Raw genomic sequence first — 23,890 nt, 5'->3', positions numbered from 1 at the left:
GTGCATGCTCGTTTGGCTTTCTCTGAGCTGCATGTATCAGAGGTTTATTAAACGCGCTACAGAAGCCTGAGCCCGACCCAACCATCAAGCAGATAATTCTGGCCCAAATTCCGGGTCAGGAAATCTAAGCTCTACTCTGAAACACTCCAATTAGCTAAATTACAACAATTCCGCAGAGAAATTATACTTTTTGCATTAATTTGAAGAGTTTTCTTTCCCTTGATGAATTACACAATTAGAAAACTGTATTTTTGCATTTTGTATCCTTATCTGATTTTAAGATTTAAATGATGATCTGAGACATTTAAGTGTGACAAAAAAACAAAATGAAAAACACAATCAGTAAAGATGCACTTTTTCCTCAACACTTTATTTTTCTCTTTACTAATGTGAGTTAAATTAAAGAATAGACTGCAACACTCGTTTTTCAGCTTTGAGTTTGGCTCCCGTGTTTCACCCTGTTGCGCTCCGGTTTACTGAGAGCAATTAGATGTCGCGTACCTGGGAAGGCCTCTGGCTCTGCAGATGTTCTGAAGGACATGGTGGCGGGCGGAGACTTCCCCTTCAGGTTCTCGGCCACCACATACACGTCGTACTCGGTGTCCCAGTCCAATCCACGCAGCACGACGTACTCGCTGCCACTGGGCATCCGGATCTCAGGCTTCCACTGTGACGTCTGGATCTGAGGGCAGAGATCGACATGAACAACATGCTTTCAAGGCAGCAAAGCGTAAACTTTAGAAGAACAAGAGAAAAGCTGTTGATGGAATAGAAAGCGGAATTATATATTAACCTGGAGATGCTGTAAGAGAGGTGGCGTGGATGGATATTTGCTTAAAAGCATAATTATGCTGAAAATGTATTTTCCCCAGAGATGCACCCTGGAGCTCAAAGTGAGGGTATTTTTTACACTCAACATGAATGAATTGTTAACTCACGGGTTTATAGCGTATAAGATAATGCAGGATGGGAGATCCGCCATCATCCTGCTTAAGCCAGCTGACTTTGAGGGAGTTGCCTTTAGGCTCCACTGACCCTTCAAGCTTAGGAGGATTAGGATTTCCTAAAGGTACACAAGAGCAACACAAAATTATTTCAAAATTCAATAATTCAAAGCCATATCGTATGAAGTTTGATTGTAAGCAAAGTCGGGGCAATTGTTAGCTGACCGTTAAATTCAAAGTTTAAAACTAGCCACTCTTCCTGCTCTGGTCCTCTTTTATTCAGTTGACCTTTAATGGCTTGTCCAAAGATGCTGTCAGGTTGCACTAATTGGCAAATGACAAACAACCACATGCTTACTTGATTCATCTGAGCTGCTGCTGCTGTTGCTGAGTGAGATTCAGCTGGCATGAAGAATGCTAAGGGACTAGCTGGGATGAAATATTCACTTCCTTAAAGCTGCAGTATGTAACTAATCCTATCATCTTACATTTCATAAGCTACAACCTAATTACTACACCAGTTGGTTATTTAGGAAAAATATCAATAACTGCAACCCAAACAATTTTGTACAACTTGATACTATTAAACAGGAAGCATTTTGCATAGATTAGTCTTTAGAGATGTCATTTTATTGCCTCCAAAACTCAATTCTGTCAAGTTAGTAGATCTCACTGCAAGGCGTTGATTTTTAGAGCGTTAATTGCCAATTAGGCAAATTAAACATAAAAATACTCAAGTCTTTGAATGAAAACCAGAAGCTAAGGGATGTCGGCAGGAATAAATGGTAGCAAGAAACGACCAATGATTCTTTTGTAATTATAACAAACAAGTTTCATTACACACTTGATTTACTGTAACACATCCAACCGATAAACAGCCAACATCCGTCATGTGGCAGACCATCAATACTTCTACAGCGCCATGACCAGCTCTGGTTTTCCTTCATTTTATTTTCCCATTCAGGATGCCGACATGACTGGTTAATGTATTACATGCGTACACAGAAGCATATAATGTGGTGTTTAATTGTCGTATTCATCAGCTGAAGTTAAGAATCTTCTTCGTCCAAGGAAATTCAACACAAAGTTACCTTCTGCACGGTTGAAGGAACCATCAGCGACATGCAAGTCAAACAGGCACATGGAATGAATGATTGAAACAGTAAAAATACATAATTAATTAAAGGACAAATTCAGACCCCTTTCACTTTTTCAACATGTCTCACATTGTAACCACACACTTCGATTTATTTTTTGGGAATTTTATGACTGATGAACGCAAATTAGAGAATAACAATCAAGTCAAGGATTAATAAGGTAGTTGCAATAAGACTAAAAAAAATGCAGTTGCAGCAAAAGGTAGTTTCCACAACGCATAGACTCAAGGCTGCTTAATAGAAATAATTTTTGGTGTGTTTTTATTTGTTCATATGTTGAGAAACCCTTCATCTTTCCTTCCCTTTAGAATAATGTGCTGCTTTGTGTTGATTTGTCACATGAAATTCCAGTAAAATCCATCAAAATGTGTGTTTGTAACATGTCAAAATGCTAAAAAAGTTCTGAAAAGGTCTGGGACCTTTACACCTTTACAGGTCCCAGACCTTTGCGGGTCTGGGACCTTGCTCAAAACAGAGGCAAGGGTAGAGGAGAGAAAAACTAAAGTGACCCTAAGGACAAACTAAAAAGAGACTAAATCATAGCAAAGCTATAAACACACTGTTAAAAGGCACTTTAATTCCTCTGTTTGGCTTCTCAATGCGAGAAGTGCAAGAGACATCAAACAACTTTACATCCTGATTTAGGCAGAATTAATCCTTCAGAAGGCAACTGATTAATCAGTGCTGATGGGTTTAATCCAAATGCAAATATTCCCCAAAGTAGCTGAAACCAGAGGCATCAAATTTTACGGCTTTTGAAATACGGAGATTTCCTGTTAATTCATCACAGTGTCACTAAGCCAATTTTTTTTTTTTTTTTTTACAAGCTCCAAACCCAGAATTACATTATTATTCATATTTGTGTGTATCAGATTGAAACTCATGGGATGAAAGTGAAATAACAATTTAAAAAAATCTGTTCACAGAGGAGTTTGCAGTGGAAATCGGGGCATGTGAGGTCATGAATGCAGGAGGAACTTATCAGGTTTTGCAATGCTTTCACGTTACTAGAAAAGTTTCTAATCAGCGGGGGTGACTAGGTTATCCCGTAAGACGGAAACGGCTACAGCACTAAGGGCTTCTATTATCGCCGCTACAGAACAAACCTGTTCCGTCTGTGAAAAAATGAAAAAGGTCGTCTAGAGACGTAAGACAAGAGAACAATCAAAATCAGTTTTCTACACAAATGACCATCTGAACCTCGATTAAAAAATCTCTTGAATGAAGAATTTGGGAAGTCTAATTTCTGGCGCTGTGCAAGAGCTATTGTTTGTGAAACAAAGAAAATGATTACTTTTAAGAAGAGTTACAATTATTACTTTTTTTTTTTAAAACAGTGGTTCAAATTTGTAGAGACTGGAATTAAGGCTAAAACAAGAAAAAGTGTTTCACCTTATTGCTACATCTTTAAGCTTGTCAATTAACATTAACTAGTGCTAAAACTAAACCTATACCTACAACAGATGAATCACTTACTCTTCTTAATGGGGGCTGAGAGACGACAGAGGAAAATGAACAATGGATACAAAAATTAGTCGTTAAAAAATAGAAATGTAAAGAGAAGACATGAAGTCATCATGGGAGGCTCTGCTTTATAAACAGACAACCAACAGAGGGCACTAAACACTAAACCATGAGATCAGGATTCAGTGCATTATGAAAAGATAGTGATCAGATAAGTGGATTGCTGATTACACAATGCAAATTTGAGTTGAAAAATACATTAGCACTGGATTACTTTTCATATTTGTTCCATTTCAAACCATTTTTGCGGACTAGTCGCAGCACCTACGGCATCAGCCGCGACACAGTCGACCTAAAAGTCTCAAACAAGTGAAGAGGCTCCAAAGATCCAACTCTGATCACAGGATTCAGAGGCGGTACTGGTCCAAATCAGTATATTGAAATTTTATGTAAGTTAATTTCTTCAATTCATAAAGTGAAACTCATATCAAGCATTTATTACACACTGTAATAGTTTTAAAGAATGTTTTTCAAGATTTTTTTATTTCTCTTCAGTTTGATGATTATGGCAAATAATTATTGAAAACAAACACTTATAATTAGTTTTCTGATAAACTGTTTATTCCCTAAAGGGGCAGTATTATGTAAAATCAACTTTTTCGAGTATTGCGTCACGACATAATGTGAGTCCCTCAATTTTTTTTCTCTTCATGCATGTTTGAGAAATCCTTTAATTGCCCTTGGCAACCACTCAGCTGTGCAAAACGCCTTCCAGCCACGGCTCCACATCAGAGCTGCAGTACCACCTGAGAGAGTAACCCGCTACCTCTACTCCTCCATTCAACTCCTTCAGACTAGCCAGCAGCAATTAGCTAACACCCTAACCCTAAGAAAAGTTTCTTTTAAGTTCAATTTGATATGTAGCTGCGAGTATCGATACATTAAATCCTACTCAAATTCTTTGTGTTCCAATTTGCACGTGTACAGTAAAAATGACATGCAACGAAACAAGCAGTTGCAATTAATTAAATAATGAAATTAAATAAATTACATTATCTAATAAACATGAATAAGACAAAAAGATTCCTTGTCTGCATAACTAAATGCACAAAGTCACACAATTAACATATAAACAAAGCAAATATATAACAAATGTATAATAAAAGCATTTATTAAACCAGTATTACGCCATCAGTTCAATGAACTTAATCCAAGTCTATGGAACGATCACAAAATGTCACTAAAAACACTCTGTCCCTCTAAAATCTTTCAGAAAATCTTAAAAATGTATGGAATCGTACTGTTTGCTGAATATCATGATATATATTGTATTGTAAGCAGAATATCATGTATCGTGAGATTAGTGTATCACTACAGCCCTAGTTAAGATAGTTACTTGATTTGTGCTATAAAATGGCACTATGTGCATAGAAAAAAACACAGTACTGCCCCTTTAAGTATGTGCATGTGTAGTCCAGTGTGTGCACTTGATATGCAGTCAGGGCACTTTTTGCATGAATTACTGCATCAAAGCAAGGTGGAGCGGATCAGCCTGTGGGACATCTGAGGTGCTAAAGAAGCCCAAGCTGCTCTCATTGTTGTATCTGTTGACTGTTGTGTTGTCTCTGATACTTCATAGGTTCCCAAAGGGAATATTGGTACTGGTACTTTTGGTAGTGTGGACAGGCCAGCTTCTTTAGCAAGGAGCGTTTGTAGCTCATCTTTTCTGTGGAGGGTGTTGTTGACTGACTGCTGCACAAGCATGAAATCAGCAGAATTTCTCATTAATATGTTGGCTAAAAAATAGTCAGAATTAAAAAACACTTTTTTATTGTTCTATCCCAGGAGTCTGTGACCTTTCATCCTAAAGAGCCATTATTCCTCTCAGGCCAGCCAAATACAATTTATTTAGAGCCACAAATGTCACACAAATTATAATTTTAGATAAAAATCTACCATAGTTTATATTTAAAGACCCGCCATGTAATTTTCAGCCAAAGTTATTGAGAGCCACTGTGGAAGGTCCAAAGAGCCACAGGTTGCATTTGTAGTCATTCTAATAACTACAAATACACATTTGAAATATATTACTGCGTGTGATAATTCTATAAATTAGGAGTTTGACTTTTTAAACTGAGACACTAAAACATAATGTTTGACTTTAGTACACCTTGGCCCTGATTAGTAAGAGTCGTTGTGATGGCAAAATACTCATTCTTATCCATATCATGCTGCTGTAATTTCTCAATGCAATTAGGGAGAATGAAATTAAACCTTCTATTTTTTCAGTAAATTACAACATAATTAACATGAGAGTGCTGTAAAAATTGCATCTATAACCAACTATACTTTGTAACAAAATGGGCATGTAATTATAAGAGTAAAAAATATCTGTAGATGGCTTTTAAAATAACTGCTTCATGAATTCAAACATTCCCCCGTAGAGAAGCAAAATCGGTCAGAAGAAAGGACTGAAATCACTCTGTTTTTGTGAAACTGTCCAAACATCTCAGGCAACCAGCCGATAATGTGTTTATAGAAATCCTCTGCAGGTAATATGTTTGTGATGAACGAAATGAAGAGGAGGATAAAAGCTTCACACTGCGCTGTCAACTGTGCACTTACGGACAGGCTCGGTCTTGAACAGCTCCGTGGGGCTGCTCTCTCCTTCACCCTTGCCATTAATGGCCGACAGCTTCACCTCGTAGCGGCTCTCCGGTTTCAGGCCCGTTATCGTCACCTCGTTGACGAAGTCTGTTGCAATATCAGAGACGGCACAGTTTCTGTTGAGAGCACCTTGATCGTTTTGATGAGCAGAACAATGAACAAATTCCCTCCCGTTCCAACAATACATGCATAATTAATTGGCGAACACACAAACGCTGATTAGCTGGATTCTCATTTCGCCCAAACAATGTTTAGACAACTGATTAATCCATTTAGAGATGTACCAAAACTCGGCATACAGGAAGACGAGAACAGCAGCCATGTTCAATTATTTTGTCAACGTCACAGTTTCTATTGATGGCCAAGTGTGCCAAGATCCAACAAAGAAACAATTAGTCTAATAATTAATTACTAACTCGATAGTCTAAATACAACAGTAAGGAATAATTTAATTTTTTCATATAAATGCATACAGTTTTATAATTCCATAAGCCATAAAAATGTAAGTAATTTAAAACTATACAGAAATAATAACAGATGGTTTTAAATGTACAAGTACAATACATAATCACTGACCAACATTCAAAAATGTGTGTATTTTAAACATTTTGTAAACATTTAAATAAAGAAGTGTTATTCATTAACTTATGCCAGTTTCATGTACCAAACCTATTTACAGTTTTATTTGAATTTATTTGATTTAAAATATTTATTTTTAACTGTAATTAATGGTAATCTTGGCCCACGTAACAGTGTTTTTCAGTTAGTGGCAGTTGAGCATTACCATAAAATCTTCCTACTTTATTAAAATTTATCTAGCATCTATATACAAAGCAATGTATGAATATTGATTTTTACATTTGCACTGATATTTCATATCAATTCCGACCAAAATTTTTTTAAAAAGTAAGGTTTTATCTAACATTCATTGAAAAATAACTATATGTTTTATTCCACAACTGCTAATACCAGCAGTTTAGTTTTTATATGTGCGTTTACCGTCTTGGACCTCGTAGACTTTCTGCGTCCAGCTGCTCCTGCCCTGCATCCTCCACTCAGCTCTGTACTTGAGAATGGGAACGCCTCCAGTAGATTCAGGCTCTCCAAACTGGATCAGAGCGGTGGTGGAGAAAGGCCTCACTTCGTCTATCACCAACGATGACGGAACCTCTGTGAAATAAAAAACATTAGGTCAGTTCAACTACAGACACTTTAAAATTTCACAAAAAAGATTCTTATGGCCGCTTGTTCCTTTTACAGTGACACATTGAACTCTTTCATGCATCTCATAATACATAGTACTATAGATGCACAAGTGAATTAATTAGTGATTTATAGGTTTAAAGCTATGGGTCTTACTGCAAACACTGTATGTTCATTAAGTACAGCTAAATTTAAAAAGCATTCTTTGATTCCTGAAGATTTGCTCATTTTGCCTATTTGTGCAAAAATTGACTTCCAGGACTTGAATTCAGGTTAATGTTCTGCCACATGCAGATGACAGTAATTTTATATGCAAAAAACAAACAGGCAGCAGAGAAACTGTCATCAGCCATGGTGCCTCTTTGACAGTGGCTAAAAGAAAATTTAGTCAGTCAGCATGTTATTTTCAAAGTTAGATAATAAGCAGAAAGTTAGATCCAATAATTAATGTTGCTGAGCAAACATCAACACCAATACAGAAGCTTTCGTTGAAATATCTAGGCATGATGAAGGATTCACAACTTTCATTTAAAAGTTATTTTTAAAAAATGAAAAGATCAAATTAAATTAAAAAAATGTTAAGTTTACCTGCACTACCACCACCTTTAAAAGATTTTAATGAATTATATTTTGTGTTTGTCTGTATATGTGTCTTTTTTTCTTTTCACCATAAATCTGCCATTGGATTACAAATGGCTAAATCTGTAATGACTCTTTAATCTAGACATGTTGATTAATATGCACTAAATCCAAATTTAAATTGTTCTTCATCATAAATGGCTGCTAGTATTTACACAATAAACCTCATTTGCAGGGAGGGTTGAGCAATAGTGGCCATACTGCACCTTGTAGATTTATTATTTATCTGTTGGAAGCATCAACACTGCTATAGGACTGATAAGCAGGCTTAATTTACATAAAGAGCAGAGTCCAACACGGAGTGAGTGTGTAAAAACACACTCACTCAAGGAAAGGCTAGTACTCTAGAAAAAGAAGTTCCTGGAGAAAGAAGCTCCAGGGAGCAAAATGAAAACATGTCTTTTGATGTAAAATATAAAAGCAAAACTGTAAAACAATAAAAATAAGAAAGCATGAAACCAACCTAAAAACCGTTGAAGGAGCTTAAACTAAAATTGTATATGGACTTAAACCCTTTAGCTCACAGACAATTCTGTGTTTCAGAAATATGAAAACATTTAAACTATGAACAGTACGTGTTCAGGAACATACTGGTACTAGTAAAATAAAGATTTAATTTACCCTTTCTATAAAAACCATCTAGGCTGTGAGGGGTAGGAGGAGCTGAAAATGCATTCTGACTTTCAATCATCCTTTGTTAAATTTACCAGAATAAAAAAATCATTGTTCGCCACCCACTTCACGATCCATTTTGGGGAAAATTACATTGTTAAAAGTGTTTAACTAATTGAAACAGTAATATCCGAGTTCTGGTGGCTTTGCAGGATTCCTACACTCTAAAGCGAGCTCCATTCTGTCCTGCATCACTTTGATCTGGGAAGTAAAAAGGAATACTGTAATTACTGTGGTTGCACAGGTTTCTGCCTGAAGTGAAAAATGCTCCTTTTTTTCTCTAGTCACTTCAGATGGTGGCTTAAAACCTGTATTTTCTCTTTTCCTCTCGTCTTATGAAGACGGATGCATTCGTATGAAGGTGTAACATTATTAACTTGTACTTTTCTCAACAAAGCATTCAGTTGAATTACGCAGATGCAAAGTAAAAACACAATGAAGTTTTATTTTACACTGCACCGAGGGCTTTGATACAAGACACAGATAACCGTTGCTGATAGTTGAGCTGATGTCTTTTTATCTAAATTTATCTTCTATCTAAACAAACACTGCTGCTTTGTGTAATCGCATGCTGGCTGTTACTGCCAAATACATTTTAAAAGGAGTGTAAAATCTGTTTTACAGCCCAGAGCAAGACAACAACTAAAGCGCTACTCTGTGTTTTAGGTTGATTTCACACCTGATAGTCCGGTAGACTCTGTTTGATTTTGGACCAAAATTGCAACATTTGTTATATTTTCAGCTGGTTCGGTTTGTTTTCACACTGCATTGTGTCAAACCAACCAAACCCTATGAAAAACCTGTTCACCCTCTCGCCTCTGGAGGCCACTGAAAGAAACAGCGCAAAAACATCTGAAGAGCACATTGAGTGGAACTTCCTTCTTCATGAAATGTAGACAAAAATGAAGTGCCGTCAAATTTTAGCGGGTGTAGGATTTCTCTTTGTCTTTGGTGAAAGACCACAAGCCATTTGACATTCGTTTTGGTTGCATTTACACAGGATGCCTTGCGCTATAGGCTGCTTCATGCTTTTGGAGTGGTCCCCGGTCTGCTTAGCGTTCACATATGCATTCAAACCGCAACAGAGTTTACAGCAACCAGTCCAAGATCTAGGTTTGTACGCTAACTAGCTTGATTAATAGGGATAGTGTGAATGTGTGAATGTACCCGTAAGTTTACTTCTGCTACAATGGTATTGAATCGTTTCTGCACATTTCAGCAAGTCAAATGTAAGACTTAACAAAACCTAAGCACTCAGCTTTGTGCTTCTCACACTGCAGAGTTTGCTCTCTACAGCTTTAATCCCCATAGTGCCAAGCTTAAACGTTTTGTTTTATCACCTTAACTCGAACTGGTTGGCAGTAGAAATCAGCCATTTGCAAAAACGAACATCATCCAGCCAACTGCTAATACATTTGATGGAGGCAAAAACGCTAGCTAGCTAGCTAGCTAGCAAGGGTAGTTTAGCAGCTAGTTACCAGTAGCCTCAACCTCCTTGAGTCACAGAACTCAATGAAGATGTTTCCGAGCAACTTAAACTTTTGCCTAATAGAAAAGTCCCATGAGAAAATTAAACTACATTAAACAGTCCTGCCTTGGCAAAATTTAAGACCTGTGACTAACAAATTAAAGACCAACTTACATTTTTAATGAATTTAAGACATTTTAAGGTCTTAATTTTATACACACACACACTTAAGACTTTTTAAGACATTTTACGGCTGCGTGGACACCCTGTAAATATTTAACATCTATTACTGAAATATCATACTCTGCTGAGTTTCTAATATAATTACATGTCAAGGCCAAATGCTGTAAATAAGAATGAGATTTAAATCACAGCCTCATCACTGACCGGCCTGAATGAGCAGGAACTCCTTGGACTCGGTGCCCATCTCATTTGAGGCGGTGCAGTTATAGCTTCCAAAATCATTTTCAGACTCTGGTGTAATCTGGAGGGGAGAAGAAAATAGAGCAGTGAACATATGAAGGGAAGCACGGCTAAACAGACGAACAAACTTATGTGTCAAACACCATGAAGGTGACCTTTGTGTTTGTCCATCAGAGTAGCCTATTTTCATGTGTTGCTGTGAGCCTTCATGCTGCTGAATTATTCATGGATTTTTTTCCCCCCCACAATGAGGCTAGAAGAAAACCCCCCTCACTTCTTAGTCTATGCTCATGAAATCTTGATGACACAAGGTGATGGGGGGTCTGGGATGTGTCTGTCGACATGGAAAAAACTTTATGCATACATTATGTATGTTTACGTTGCAAAGTGTACTTTAAAGTCAGTACCTGTAGGTAGCTGGATAAAGGAGTTCTGAAGATTTTGATGTTGGTGGTGTTTGAGTTTGGAAGCTGCAGTCCATCTCTGAGCCAAACAATTGACACATCTGTTGGAAAGGCCTTGACCTCGCAGCTGATGTTGACCGGGTTTCCCTCCCAGGTGTAAACCGCAACTGTTCCGTGGATCTTAGGTGTATCTAGGAGTTAAGAATGTGATTCAGAAAACTCTTTCAAACAGCTGAAAATATTCTTTACCTTGTGCATAGTTCTGGTTGGAAGTTCATACACATTCATTATGGGGCTTTTAATGATTTATTTAATTTTGTTGTGTGAATATTTATATTTCACCACATTTCTGAGCAGAATTTATTTAAATTAGTTTGTTTGCTGCAGAGAGACACCATTCAAGCATACTCCAAAAGATTTCACAGGGTTAAAGTTGGGGTGTGACCCTCAGCTTCCTTTATCCATTCTAGTTTCAGTTTTTATAAGTATTTGGGATCCCAGTCTTTTGCAACACCCAGTAAAGTCAAAGTATCGCGCATCTGACCCAAACTGTCACCTTTTAGATGAAAGGTGTAGGGTCAGGATGTTCAAAATAACAGGAACTCTTCCGATTTAGGTCCATCAATAACTGGAAGCTGCTAGAACACAAGTATCCTGGTTCACCAAGAACTGAGAGGGTCCCAAACAAAACAGAAGCCTCTACTCAAAGTTTATGTCCTTCAATGACAACTGAGTTTTGTAAAGTTTTATGATCAGAGGAAACACAAACTTGGTTTATCTGTAAGAACCAAAAAGTATGTTTACAGCAGTCAAGTTGAGGCTTTAAAACTTAAGAGCTATGTACCAAATGTCGAGCTCAGCGGTGGCAGCATTGCCAGAGGATGGAGCAGTGAAGAACAAGAAGTACCTCAAAGTTCTTCAAGTCAAATGAACAGCTCCCTGGTTGAAAGTTAGACACACTTTGGTTTTCTAACAAATCGGTATAGAACAATGATCCCAAATGAAAATCAAAACTGGCAGGAAAGGATACAGATTCAAGACACTAGGCTTCTGCAAGGAGCTCAACCCTGCAGAACGTGTGTAGACTGTGGTTATTATCCTGGGTCAGGATAACAACCAATTTAAATAAACTCTATATTCACCTTGAAACTTGCAGGTAGCTACAAAATGTTACAGTCAAGGTGGAACTTACTAACGAATATAGTTTAGATTTATGGCCTGCGCCAGACTCACATGCGACAAAAAGTTCAGGCTGGGTGGGTCAGTGTTATTTGCTTGCTTGCAATCCATACAGCACAGAGAAAAACAAACGATAATGCACAATATGAAGTTGTTTTAAACTGCCCATAGACTAGAGTAGATAGCTTAACTTGTTGAGGAAATAAACACAACAAGTAGGGTGTAGAAGTTAATCAGATTGTAACAAGCACAGTAAACCGCATGCACACACAGCTCTGTCCTGCTCTGTTTGAGCAGCAGTGGCGATGGGATCCTGCAAATCACACATCCCGGATGATTTTCACTTGAGTATTTGAACTTGACTCACCCTGAGGTTACAACAAACGACAAGATGGAACTGGAAGATGTTAATCACAAGCTAAAAATGGGTCACTGGTTACACTGCTTATCTAAATGGTCTGCAAACAGAAGAAGTAAAATCGTAATTTAAAAAATTAGGCATAGTTCTATAAGTAAAGTTAATTAGTTGGGTTGGATTGGGCTGGGACCAATTGCCTACGGATTTGGGTTGGGTTGGATACTAAGAAACGTGTACTCACATACTAGTCAGCCTGTATGCAGAATTTTGACCCTGTGTAAATTACAGATGGTTCCCCAATAGTTTATAATTTGTTCTTTGTTCGCATGCTTTACTTTTTTTCCCTTAGGGTTGATTGTTGTCTAATCATGCCAAATTTGAAAAATAACGGCTCAAATAAATAATTAAAAGCCCAAAACATCCACAATATTCATGCTGATTGTGACTGTAGGCTCACCTAAACCTAACCCTCAGGAACCATACTTATTTTCCAGATAAGCTTAAGACAATGCAATACTCACAGCGGACTTCCAGATAAGCGGTCTGTTCATCCTCTCCGATGGCACTGCGAGCTGTGCAGAGATACTGACCGGCATCTGTATACTTGACATACTTGAGAGTGAGGGAGGACACACGAGCATCGCTCCTTACTACTACATTTCCATCTGGGCTCTAAATGGTAGCAGAAAAAGGTTTGGTATAAGGGGGGGGGGAAACAAACAAAAAAAAACAACAATAGGACTTCATTAATGGCTATATTGCATTTTCATGTTGAATAATTTTGCAGAAAGATGTTTGTAACCTGAAATGGAAAAAGAAAAGTAAGCCAGCCTTTAATAAAGAGAGTGGACATTAACTTGAGGAAGGAGGCGAACAGCGCTCGATAAAGACGTGGAAACATGGGGACGCTGATGACGAGGCAGGAGAGCTGGTAAATAATAGATGGAAGACAGCATTAAGAACCATCTAGAGCTTTTCACATGGCAGCTACTAACTTGTGAAACATGCTGATGCACAGCTGCAGACAGGGTGCTCCACGCTTGCACTTTTACACATTGGCTGACTTTTTTTTTCTTTTGTTACATCATCATCGTTTCCAACAGTTTTTCTTTTATTTCCCCCTTTGCTGACATTATTTGTGAAGTATCAGATATGTTATGAGGCAGCGATGTGTACATCTAGCATTTACTCAGTTTTCAGGGATGCATCAAGTCACCATCCATTTGAAGTCTGTTACAGCAGTAAGTGCCCTGATGTTGTTGTGACTGTTTTTACCATTTGGTACTAAAACTGCCAGACTATAAGGTTTCTTCTTTCAAAGAGCTGTAGTGAACCATATTACTGTAAAAAGTCCTATTAGCCACTTGAATTTCAGGATGATGGCCGTTTTTCAAGATGGCCACCATTTTGAGCTTTTTAAGCCAATTATTGCCATGAAATGTTACCCATTTTCATGACTTGGATGAACTTTGTCAAATCATGTTTTCTTATTCATGCAACTTTAAAGTGATAATATGTAGAAAAATCAGCAATTGAGGACTTTGCTGTTCTCACACATCTCACACAGTCATCAACTAGACAGAGACAATGTGTGACAAAATGACAATCGTCTTGGTTGGCGCTAACTTCCGCTAATTCTTTAAATGTGTTTAGCGGTTTAGCGGCAGCAGAGCTAAGATTCTTGTTTAGTGAATTTATGGTTAGTGAACCTAACTTGTTGGCCACGACTGGCAATAACTATTGCTGATTTTAATACAAACATATATTCTTCATTATAACCACAGTGGCCACTTTGAAAACTGTCCACAAGAAAAAGATAACTGCAGATCAAGAAAATATAAATGATTTCTATGGTTCAAAATATGTAAGCTGGGATTTGACACCAAACACATTCATCTATTTGGTGATTTTAGTGCAAACATGTATTTTCCATGACAACCATGGCGGCCCTCTTAAAAAATTACAAAAACTATTACCAGACATGAGTGATCAACGGGTCAAATTATGCATGATTTAACAAAAGTAATCTGTGATAATCATTGGTACATTTAGTACAAAATACATGATCTCTAATGACCATCTTGTAAAATGGCAGCCATCTTGAATATTTCAGTAGCTTTTTTTTTAGTTGTTGAAAAAAGCAAGACCCATTGAACATCTATGCCAAGTTAACTTCTTGTATCCGCATGTGAAATATTTTTCTGAAATATTCAGTTATCTTCTGCACCAGTATTTTAGTGCTTTATTAATTTAAAAGACGAAACAAATTAAAACATGACATCCTCAACATAATCAGATCCACATCTACCAAAACCAAATAAATTGACTTTTTTTTTTCTGTACACATTTATACAATAACATTATGCATCTGTTCTTTTAACAAGGTGCTAGACCTGAATATCTAAGCGTCTCTTACGGTTGCCTTCGTGGCTTTGATCCAAATTGAAAACAAAACAATGGCAGAATGCTTTTACACAGACTGAATTAGGGCCCAGCCTGGGAAGCCATTTAAGAGAAACAGTGTTAGTTTGTATTCAAATTGAACACACAAAGCATGTCTAGGGCATTTATTATGCAGAGGGTAGCGGGAGCAGGGAGACACTTACATAACACACACTACCCTTTTCTTCTGACCCCTGTGCAGATAGCTATCTCAGTCAACCCCTGTGGTGCTGTTTTCGATTGCTGCATTTATACAACATGCCACACTGCATCTAAGCATTAGCGCCTACTTTAAAGAAAGCTTTAGGTATGGATGGGCTCTTTTTGGGGCACTAAAGCCTCTGATGTAATTCATAAAGAAGCAAAGTGTGTGAGAGATCCCAAAAATGTGGAACGTTTTTATATATTTATCAACATTTTGGTAAATGGGATTATTATGAAAAATCTCAGCTAATTTAGTTATTTTGATTGAAAAAGCTAAACTCCTCCTGATTCATTACACACAGTAAGACATATTTTCTTTTCTTTTAATTTGGATAATTGTATCTTACAGCACATGAAAACCCAACATCCAGTCTCTCTGTAATTACATGAAAAATAAAAGACTAATAAAAATGCTGCGTTATGCTCGACATAATCATCTTCTAAATTGTCTGTTGTCAAGTAGACGGTAATCAACACCCTGAACAAGTATGGTGTGCCACAAAAAATAACTACTAAAGCAGCTGGCTGTTCACAAAGTGCTGTGACAAAGACTATTGGTGGAAAGTTTAGTGGAAGAAAAAACTGTTAGTAAAAGGTGTAGAGTCCAATCATTAGTGCTATATGGGTCAAAATCATACTGTTGAAAGAACTCATGGCCCACAAATATATAATTTTCTTTTCTGTTCTTTTTTATTGAAAGGATTAACAACTTGAACAGTTCTTATTTTTCCTTGTTAATGTCCCAAAAATAAACTAAACGAGAAATATTTTAATTAAATGGACATAGATGTCTAGACAAGGAATAAGCCAATCGCTTTAGATTTTAAAATACTGTATATATATATATATTTTCTGCATGTCTTACATATTGGTAGCAGAAACAACATGATATGGAAAATGTGTTCATCAAATAAATTTGTTGTGTTTAGCCAAATTCAATGACTGGGTGATCCCAAGTCTGCTGTTAAGTGAAAGTTGCAGGATCTATGTGGTTCTACTGCCTAAAAAAGTGAAAGGGGCAGTATGGGCTTAGGTTGAACAAAACTGGAGTGTTATGTGCGACATCTCACTGCAACGCTGGGAAAAACATTAAGGGGTTAATAGAGCAGAGATGCTGTGATGACTTAATGAAGGCGAAGGTTCAGAAGGAACAGGAGCTTTTAAAAGAGACAGAGGCCCAATTTCATAGCATTAAATTACAACAGGGTTTCCCTCAGTGTATTATCAGACTGGCAGACCACCAGTCTTTACTTGTGCCCCCACCAGGCTAAGCATTGATAATTTCTAAAAGTCTTTTTTAAAATGTTAGCATTTTTTAAGGCTTTATAGTTGGACATAGTTAGGCTTTATAATCAGATATTAAACTCCCAGTCTTTCAGTAACACATAATTATCAAGTGATATTTTCAAATTTTCTATCAACTTTAAACATTTTTTAACTCAAAAACATGATGGGCCGCTGGCCGAATGACTGCCCTATTGCCCAACCACCGGGCTTAGCAAGTTTTCTGGGGGAAAACCTTGTACAACGTGACATTTTTTAGCTGTATTTGACACATACTGTATATATCTGCTTGGTTGTGCTATAAAGTGGCAGAATGTGCCTGGAAAATACATAATACTTTAAAGCAAAAAAGCCATCAATCATATAAGAAACACTTTGCATTGTACATAATATTTTCCATTAATATTTGTTTAATTGGAATCTGCATCTTTTTTCAAAATGTCTTGCTCTTTGGATGTTTTGCCCACTGTGAGTCTCTGGGATATTCGCAAGAAAAATCATTTAATTAAGACTAATTAATTACACAATATTCTAATCTAATTTAATTTTTTTTAAAAACCCAGAATTTTTGTTTTTTATGAGCTGTAAGCCATATTAATCAAGATTAACAGTAATAATAAAATACATCACCGTGTGTAATAAATCTTTACTGTGCACGTTCCACTGCTTGATTTTTAACAACTGGGATAAATTAACTTTTCATATAACTTTCTTGAGATGTTATACAAAAAGCAGAAGCTTTTTAAAAAGATTAATCTAAATCAGATGGAGGAGAAAAAACAGACTTCAGCATCCTTTACTAATAAAGCCAAACTGACAGCAGAGTGTGACAAGTAATAAGTTTCCTTCTCAAACCAAAGAGCGACATTGAGGAACCTCGGAGCATAAAATTGACACTACATACAGGACAAGTTAAACTCATGTCTCATCAAATATAAAGTAGGCTGGCATACAAATGTACCTTCCACCTGCACGGCTTATTAAACGAACACACTCAGTATTCTCCCAGTGCTTCCAAGCCTTCCCTCCCGTGTGATTTGTAATTGGATGTCTTGCAGAGAGACACACACTGATCAACTCAGAGCGCAGGTGAACTAAAAAAGCATATCATTATGTCGGAAAGTGAAAATTATTATTGCCTCATCCATTAATGAAATCTAGAGAGCTCATGACTGGAAACTACATGTGCTGCAAAAAGGCCACCAGGATGTCTTTTTTTTTTAGATTTCACTAAAATATGTTTAATATGGACAAATGTATGTCTCTATATGAATGAACCTGGTGTAATTCGTCGGGCATATGTATTTGTTTCTGAAAGAGATCGGTTTTCTTAGTCTTATGTAACTGGGGTGAATTTTTTCAGGTTTTTAGAGTTTCCTGTTTTATTGTTTTAGAATAACCGCTTAATTACGGATCCAGATGGCCAGGATGAGTCATTCATTTTTGCATTGGGGAAAAAATAAAAATTTGAGTCACTTTTTGCACAACTTTCTATCGGTGATGCAAACGTGTTCTGACACTGTTGGCAACCGCTGCTCACACACACCTGAAGAGGGATGCAACCCCCTCCCTCATCAGAGGTGAGCAGCTACTGTAAATATCTAAAAGTTGAACCTGTCAAATTACATTCAATATTAACATTTGACCTGACAAAATAGACATTATTTGCAAACCCTGAGCATTAACACATATTTGATTTCCAAGACTATACTAAGTTCTCTTCATTTGAAACATCTGTGGAGGTAAAAATAGCGATCCTATTTCAGGACCCAAAATGATCTGAAAGTACAGCACTGATGTCAAAGTAAAATTATAAATAACTGTGGTAACTTTAATACTCAGCATTGCACATAAAGCAGGGGATCAGTGACGCACTTAGCGAAAAGAGAAGACGAATCTGAAGCAGTTCTGATCATTTCACTCAGCGCTGCGGATGGCACAGAAATGACGGAGATTTTCTCACTAATTTTCACACATATGGAGAACACATATTTGATGGAGAAGCAAGCGTCAGAGGGCTGCTCTTTTCTTCAGACAATATTTTAATTTTATTGACTGGCGGTCCTTTGTTCATTTCAACATTTTCAACCCAAAAAAGTCTGATCTACATACTACATGAGGATGGCAGTAATTTTGGAAGATGTACATTTGGAGCGGTTGCATGAAAAGCAAAATATGTGGAAGAGAGGTTACCCCTGGATCATGAATGTCTGCCATTATGCCATTTCTGACATTAAAAAAAAAAAAATTAGCAAAAAAAATTTGGTTCATCAGATATATCTGAACAAAACTATGTTGAGGATTCGTGTTTGAGAAGAAAAAGTCACAGGTTTAAACAGAAATAACCACCATGTAAGGTGCCTCGCAAAAGTATTCACATCCCTTTAACTTTCACACATTTTGTAATGTTAAAACCACTAAGCTAATTACATTTTACTGTAATTTTATGTGATAGATCTCAGGAAGCACAAAATTGTCATAATAGGAAAATGTTCAAATATTTTATAACTGTATTTCAATTTTATTTAACATTTTTAACAAATATCTGCGATAACACTCCAGTTGCTAGCTTTAGCTTTAGCCGTCGTTACATTAAGTCCAAACAAGTTCATTGTCGGGGAAAAAAACACAACCTCCACAGCATGATACTGCCACCAATATGTTTCATGGTAGGGATTATATTTTGTTAAACACAATCTTTAAGTAATATAAAAAAAAACTTTATATTGCTTAAATTCTTTTGGCATTAAGCAATATATATAAAAAAAACAACACATTTTTCCTATTGCATCCCAGTTATTTCCTACACTGTGTAAGCTTATTACATTAAGTCTGCATAAAATACACAAAAGTTTGTGATTTTAACTCAAAACGTGAGCGAATTGAAGGTGTATAAATACTTTTCCAAAGCAACGATTGTGATAAAAATGCTGCGGTCGAACTGGTAGAAGTGAAGCCAAAACGGACAGAATTCCACCAGCACTACTTTCTCTACTGCATCACTCTCAGCGTTTTATACTCTCGTTGACCCTTATTTGATCAAGAATTTTGATCTGCATCCATTCGGAATTGAATTAGACTTCCGTGACGTGAATGATGGATGGGTGGAGGAAAAAGCCATGCATTTAGAATACCTTGTGCTGCTCAGGCCGAGTCCATGATGCCTGCAGAGGACAGAGAAACAACAGACAGAAGGCAAAGCAATTCTTAGAAGGTAATGCTCATCCTCTCAAGAATGGGATGCAGCACATTGCATACAAGTATTAAATGTCCCGATTATTTACCTTGCATTCAAAGTGCCTGCTCTGAATATCTGATTTCGTTAAAGCCTGCAGCTGCTGTCTTTTTTTTGTTGTTGTTGTTGTTCTTTTTTCTTTCACGGTGAGAAATTTTCTAACTGGAGAATTTAGTGAATTTTATGACCTTTGCACACCAAAACAAGGTAGGTCTATTGGAATCATGAAAGGCCTTTTTTTTTCCCCAGATAAGAGGGACCTTGATTTATTAGGAGGATGTGATTCAATACAAGGCAACAACAGAGATAGGACAGTCTTCTTTGGTAAAGGAGATACAGCAATTATCGACTCGCAATCCATTTTAGTCCAGTCCTGCTGTCTTTATTTGTTAAAAGCCTCTTCTCTGCACCAAGGCACACAGGTTAGCAAGCTCGTCATTGAAGTCACCGAACAACACTTTTGGGCTTTTCAATAAGCGATGAAGGATTGAAAAAAAAAAAAAAAGGCAATTTCATTGGAAGGTCTTCCAGAAAATAAATCTGTGCCTGCAAGAGTTCTGCAAGTAGCATTTTTCTCCCCTGGTAACAAGCTTTGTTCTCCAAAAAACAAAAAGGATGACAGCTCCCTTTGTCACGTATTTAAGCCGCAAAACAAAATATTTTCTTTTTGTTTGTAAATGATACAATTAAAAATGAAATATAACCCACGCTGCTTTAGAGGTTTTTCTTCGACTTTGAAGAACCACCGCTTAGATGGCGTGCTCACGTCTTAGGGAAATTAAATGCAATTGTTCAAAAAGCTCATTTGTTTTGAGATCTGGCACGGATTTTACATATTTTCAACAGCTATAAAGCTCCAACATTATCTGTAAAGCTGTTCCTATAATTTCTAGAGCTTTCAAGGCAATGCCAGACCGTTGTTTTCTCCAGCTGTGTGGGAAGAAGGGTCGTGGCGCCCCTGCCCCATCTGTTGCTGTGCACTGACGGTCAGCTGGTTGAAAAAAAAATAAAAATGTCCCCCTCCTTTTATGAGTTTGAGAAAATTGAGTGAAAACTAACAACGCTGTCCATCACTATTGAAATTAAGAGATAAGGCGGACTGCCGACAGCCCAACTAATTGACCACATACACTTGTGTTGCCCTATAAAAAGCCAATGGGTATAACATGACACATGTTCAAAACTACTTTGATTTTGTATGTTAGTGGTGGGCATTTATCGTATCGTTTATCATTTATTGGGATAAATAAGAATTTTGATTTATCGTTGTCACAATAAATTCCAATTCATTACACTTAAAGTCTATGTTGTCTGGATTGTTGGTTTTACTATTTTCTCTACTGTTTGTTCAACAAGAATGACAATAAATGTGAAAATATAATTAAAGGCACTTAATGTAGGTAGCCTAGTGATACAAATCACAGTTTTTCATGTGACTGGTGTTCTGAAGAATCATATTAGAAATGAGAATGTTTTCAACAGCGGTATTTGTGTTTGTGCTTTTTAGGGAGCTACAGAACTACCTTAAAAAAAGAACGAAGAAATAGTTCTTATTGTCACTATAGTAACACAAAACGCTGAACATTGTGATAAAACTTTAAGTCTATGTCGCCCACCCCTACTGTATGTCTAATTATTAAATTTTGTTTTTATCTCATGAAATAAAATCGAAGTACATTTATGTTAAAATGGGGCTAATGAGTAACTTTTCACAGCTGATTGAATTTCTTATGATGCACAAAGCGTGTCGTTTGAAACGGCAAATATTACAATTAACAAACTTAAATACTTCTGTTTGACAAATGAACAAATATGAAAACCACCAGTCTGCAGTAAGAATATGTAAAACACCCGGTATTGAGACTGATCATTTTTAGCAAGATTCTGAGAGCTATTTGTCTGGAAGACATTTCTTAGACCCTTCCTCTGAAGGAAGAAGAAGAGATGTTGCTTTTGAAAGAACATACACGGCCTCGAGTCACTTCAGCCAGAAAAGAGGGGGTATTAACATTTTGACAGAATTTTGCTGCAATCCTATTAGTTCAAAGAAATTGACAAAGTGGCAACGTGTTAAACTATCAAACCAGACCATTCTGAAAACTGTAAGCATCTGTCTGAAAGGTAACTGACTTAGCGTTAGCTGCTGGTGGAGTCGACAGGTGGGAGATTTAACTGGAGTTTGTCCTTTCTGCTTGTTGTACAGAGATAAACAGCCATCTTTTTTCATGGGAAGAGACATGAAATGTTTAGCACTAGTGCTTCTAACAAAAAAGGTAATTTAGTCACATGTACAACCAAGTTCATTTTTTACAGCCGTGTGAACAATTGCACGTTTTTGTTTTCAAATTTCCAATTTTTTGGAATGCAAAAATTCCATGATTGTCAGCATCTCCGCACTTCTCTAACATACATCCAATAAATTACAGAGCTATATAACATCTCGGCGGATAAAGTCTCAAAAACAGCACAGACTTTTCGAACCAGTGTAGACAACATGCTACATCCAATTAAAATCACAACACTGGAAGAACTCCACGAGACGGAAACCTTTGCGGACAGCATGCTCTGTGGTGATGCTGACGAGAAAATGTTAAGCATGTCAATGAGATGTGATGCCCTACAAAGCAGGAACACACACACACACACACAAAAAAATACATTATTTAGATGCAACAAGCAGAGTGATAAACAGCTATTTCATCAGATGCAGTGGCGAGAAAATGCAAGAGGAAATGGAAGCAATCTACTGGAGTAATAATGGGGCAAAACAGTGAATCAAACCATCAATATTCACATCTAAAAGCACTTCTGCATCATCGTTAGTGCCTCGGCAGAAGGCTTTTAAACGACTTACGGCGTGTTTCAAGTCGACCGGCTTTACATTAGCTAATTCCTTTAATATCCTTGACAATCGGCACCCTTTTCTCAGTGCCAAGATAAAGACAGTAAATACTTATGAGCAGAGTTTTATGCAAAGCTGACCGTTTGTTATTAAGTGTGCCGTTTTGACCGCGTAGTAGCCGAGCGCCGCCAAAGAGCGGTCGCCCAATTAAAACGAGCGACTCGACGGCGTGGAACGTCGCCTCTTCGTCGGCGTAAGCGGTAAGCGAGCTGACGAGCAGCCGCCGTCGTATCGGTGACGGGTGCTTATCTGAGACAAAAAAAGGACGAGGAGAGGACACCTACAGCAATCACTTCAAGGAGGAAACACCAAGAACAATGTGCTGCTGGCACCCAGGAGAGTTATCAGGGATTTTATATATTTTTTTCTTCTCCAGCCCATTGTTACTCCCTTCCACAGACAATAATCCTCCTTCTGTTCTGACTCAAACTGTAGTGTCAGCGGGAAAAAAGAAAACGGCGACTAGAGCAAATAATTTAGACACGTTAACAGAACCTTGACTGTGTTGTTGTTTTATTTTTTTAAACTAAAATATCTGATTAAGCTTTCTGTCATTGTCCTGAACCATTTATATATGCTGAGCCTTGGAACATTTCTATTGTTTCAGGACAAAATGAGCTGCAGCCACCTTTACATCACATCTCATCACGCCTGACCTGGCATGTTAATAACGAGGAGCCGGAACAGCTCAGCCCTCTGTTTCAGCTGGAAACACTCAAACGTAAAATACAAGTTTCTTCACACATCTTACCACTGATAAAATCCCCTCACTAGTCTTTTTAGCATCCAAAAAAGAAAAAAAAAATCAATTGAAAAGTCAAGGAACTAATTCATAGTGCTTAACTTGATTTTGCAAAAAATAAATAAATAAATATATATATACTGTATATACAGTACAGACCAAAGGTTTGGACACACCTTTTAATTCAATGAGTTTCCTTTATTTTCATGACTATTGACATTGTAGATTCACACTGAAGGCATCAAAACTATGAATAACACATGTGGAAATATGCACTAAACAAAAAAGTGTAAAACAACTGAAAATAGCCCTTATATTCTAGTTTCTCCAAAGTAGCAACCTTTTGCTGTGATTACTGCTTTGCACACACTCTGCATTTTCTTGATGAGCTTCAACAGGTAGTCACCTGAAATGGTTTTCACTTCATAGGTGTGCCCTGTCAGGTTAATAAGTGGGATTTCTTGCCTTATAAATAGTCATGAAAATAAAGAAAACCCATTGAA

General features: G+C 37.1%; 1 protein-coding gene across 13 annotated transcripts in view; it reads right to left on the bottom strand.

Moving 5' to 3' along the window:
* ncam1b (neural cell adhesion molecule 1b) overlaps nt 1–23,890 on the bottom strand; it is a 110,596-nt gene that overhangs the window by 13,213 nt on the left and 73,493 nt on the right. For 6 of the 13 annotated variants that reach the window (XM_032590459.1, XM_032590460.1, XM_032590465.1 and 3 more), the window contains 10 exons: nt 19,643–19,672; nt 13,100–13,250; nt 11,045–11,232; nt 10,602–10,698; nt 7,232–7,402; nt 6,191–6,319; nt 3,208–3,240; nt 2,036–2,038; nt 939–1,063; nt 502–682 (listed from right to left, as the gene is read on the bottom strand). In XM_032590459.1, the coding sequence (XP_032446350.1) occupies nt 502–682; nt 939–1,063; nt 2,036–2,038; nt 3,208–3,240; nt 6,191–6,319; nt 7,232–7,402; nt 10,602–10,698; nt 11,045–11,232; nt 13,100–13,250; nt 19,643–19,672 (1,108 nt within the window). Of the gene's footprint in view, nt 1–501; nt 683–938; nt 1,064–2,035; nt 2,039–3,207; nt 3,241–5,839; nt 5,843–6,190; nt 6,320–7,231; nt 7,403–10,601; nt 10,699–11,044; nt 11,233–13,099; nt 13,251–19,642; nt 19,673–23,890 lie in introns of all 13 variants that reach the window. The other 7 variants (XM_032590470.1, XM_032590461.1, XM_032590462.1 and 4 more) reach the window with 5 other exon arrangements.

Source organism: Xiphophorus hellerii, chromosome 18 (assembly GCF_003331165.1).
Source record: "Xiphophorus hellerii strain 12219 chromosome 18, Xiphophorus_hellerii-4.1, whole genome shotgun sequence".
Lineage (NCBI taxonomy): Eukaryota > Metazoa > Chordata > Actinopteri > Cyprinodontiformes > Poeciliidae > Xiphophorus > Xiphophorus hellerii.
This window is presented reverse-complemented; position numbering and strand designations above follow the sequence as displayed.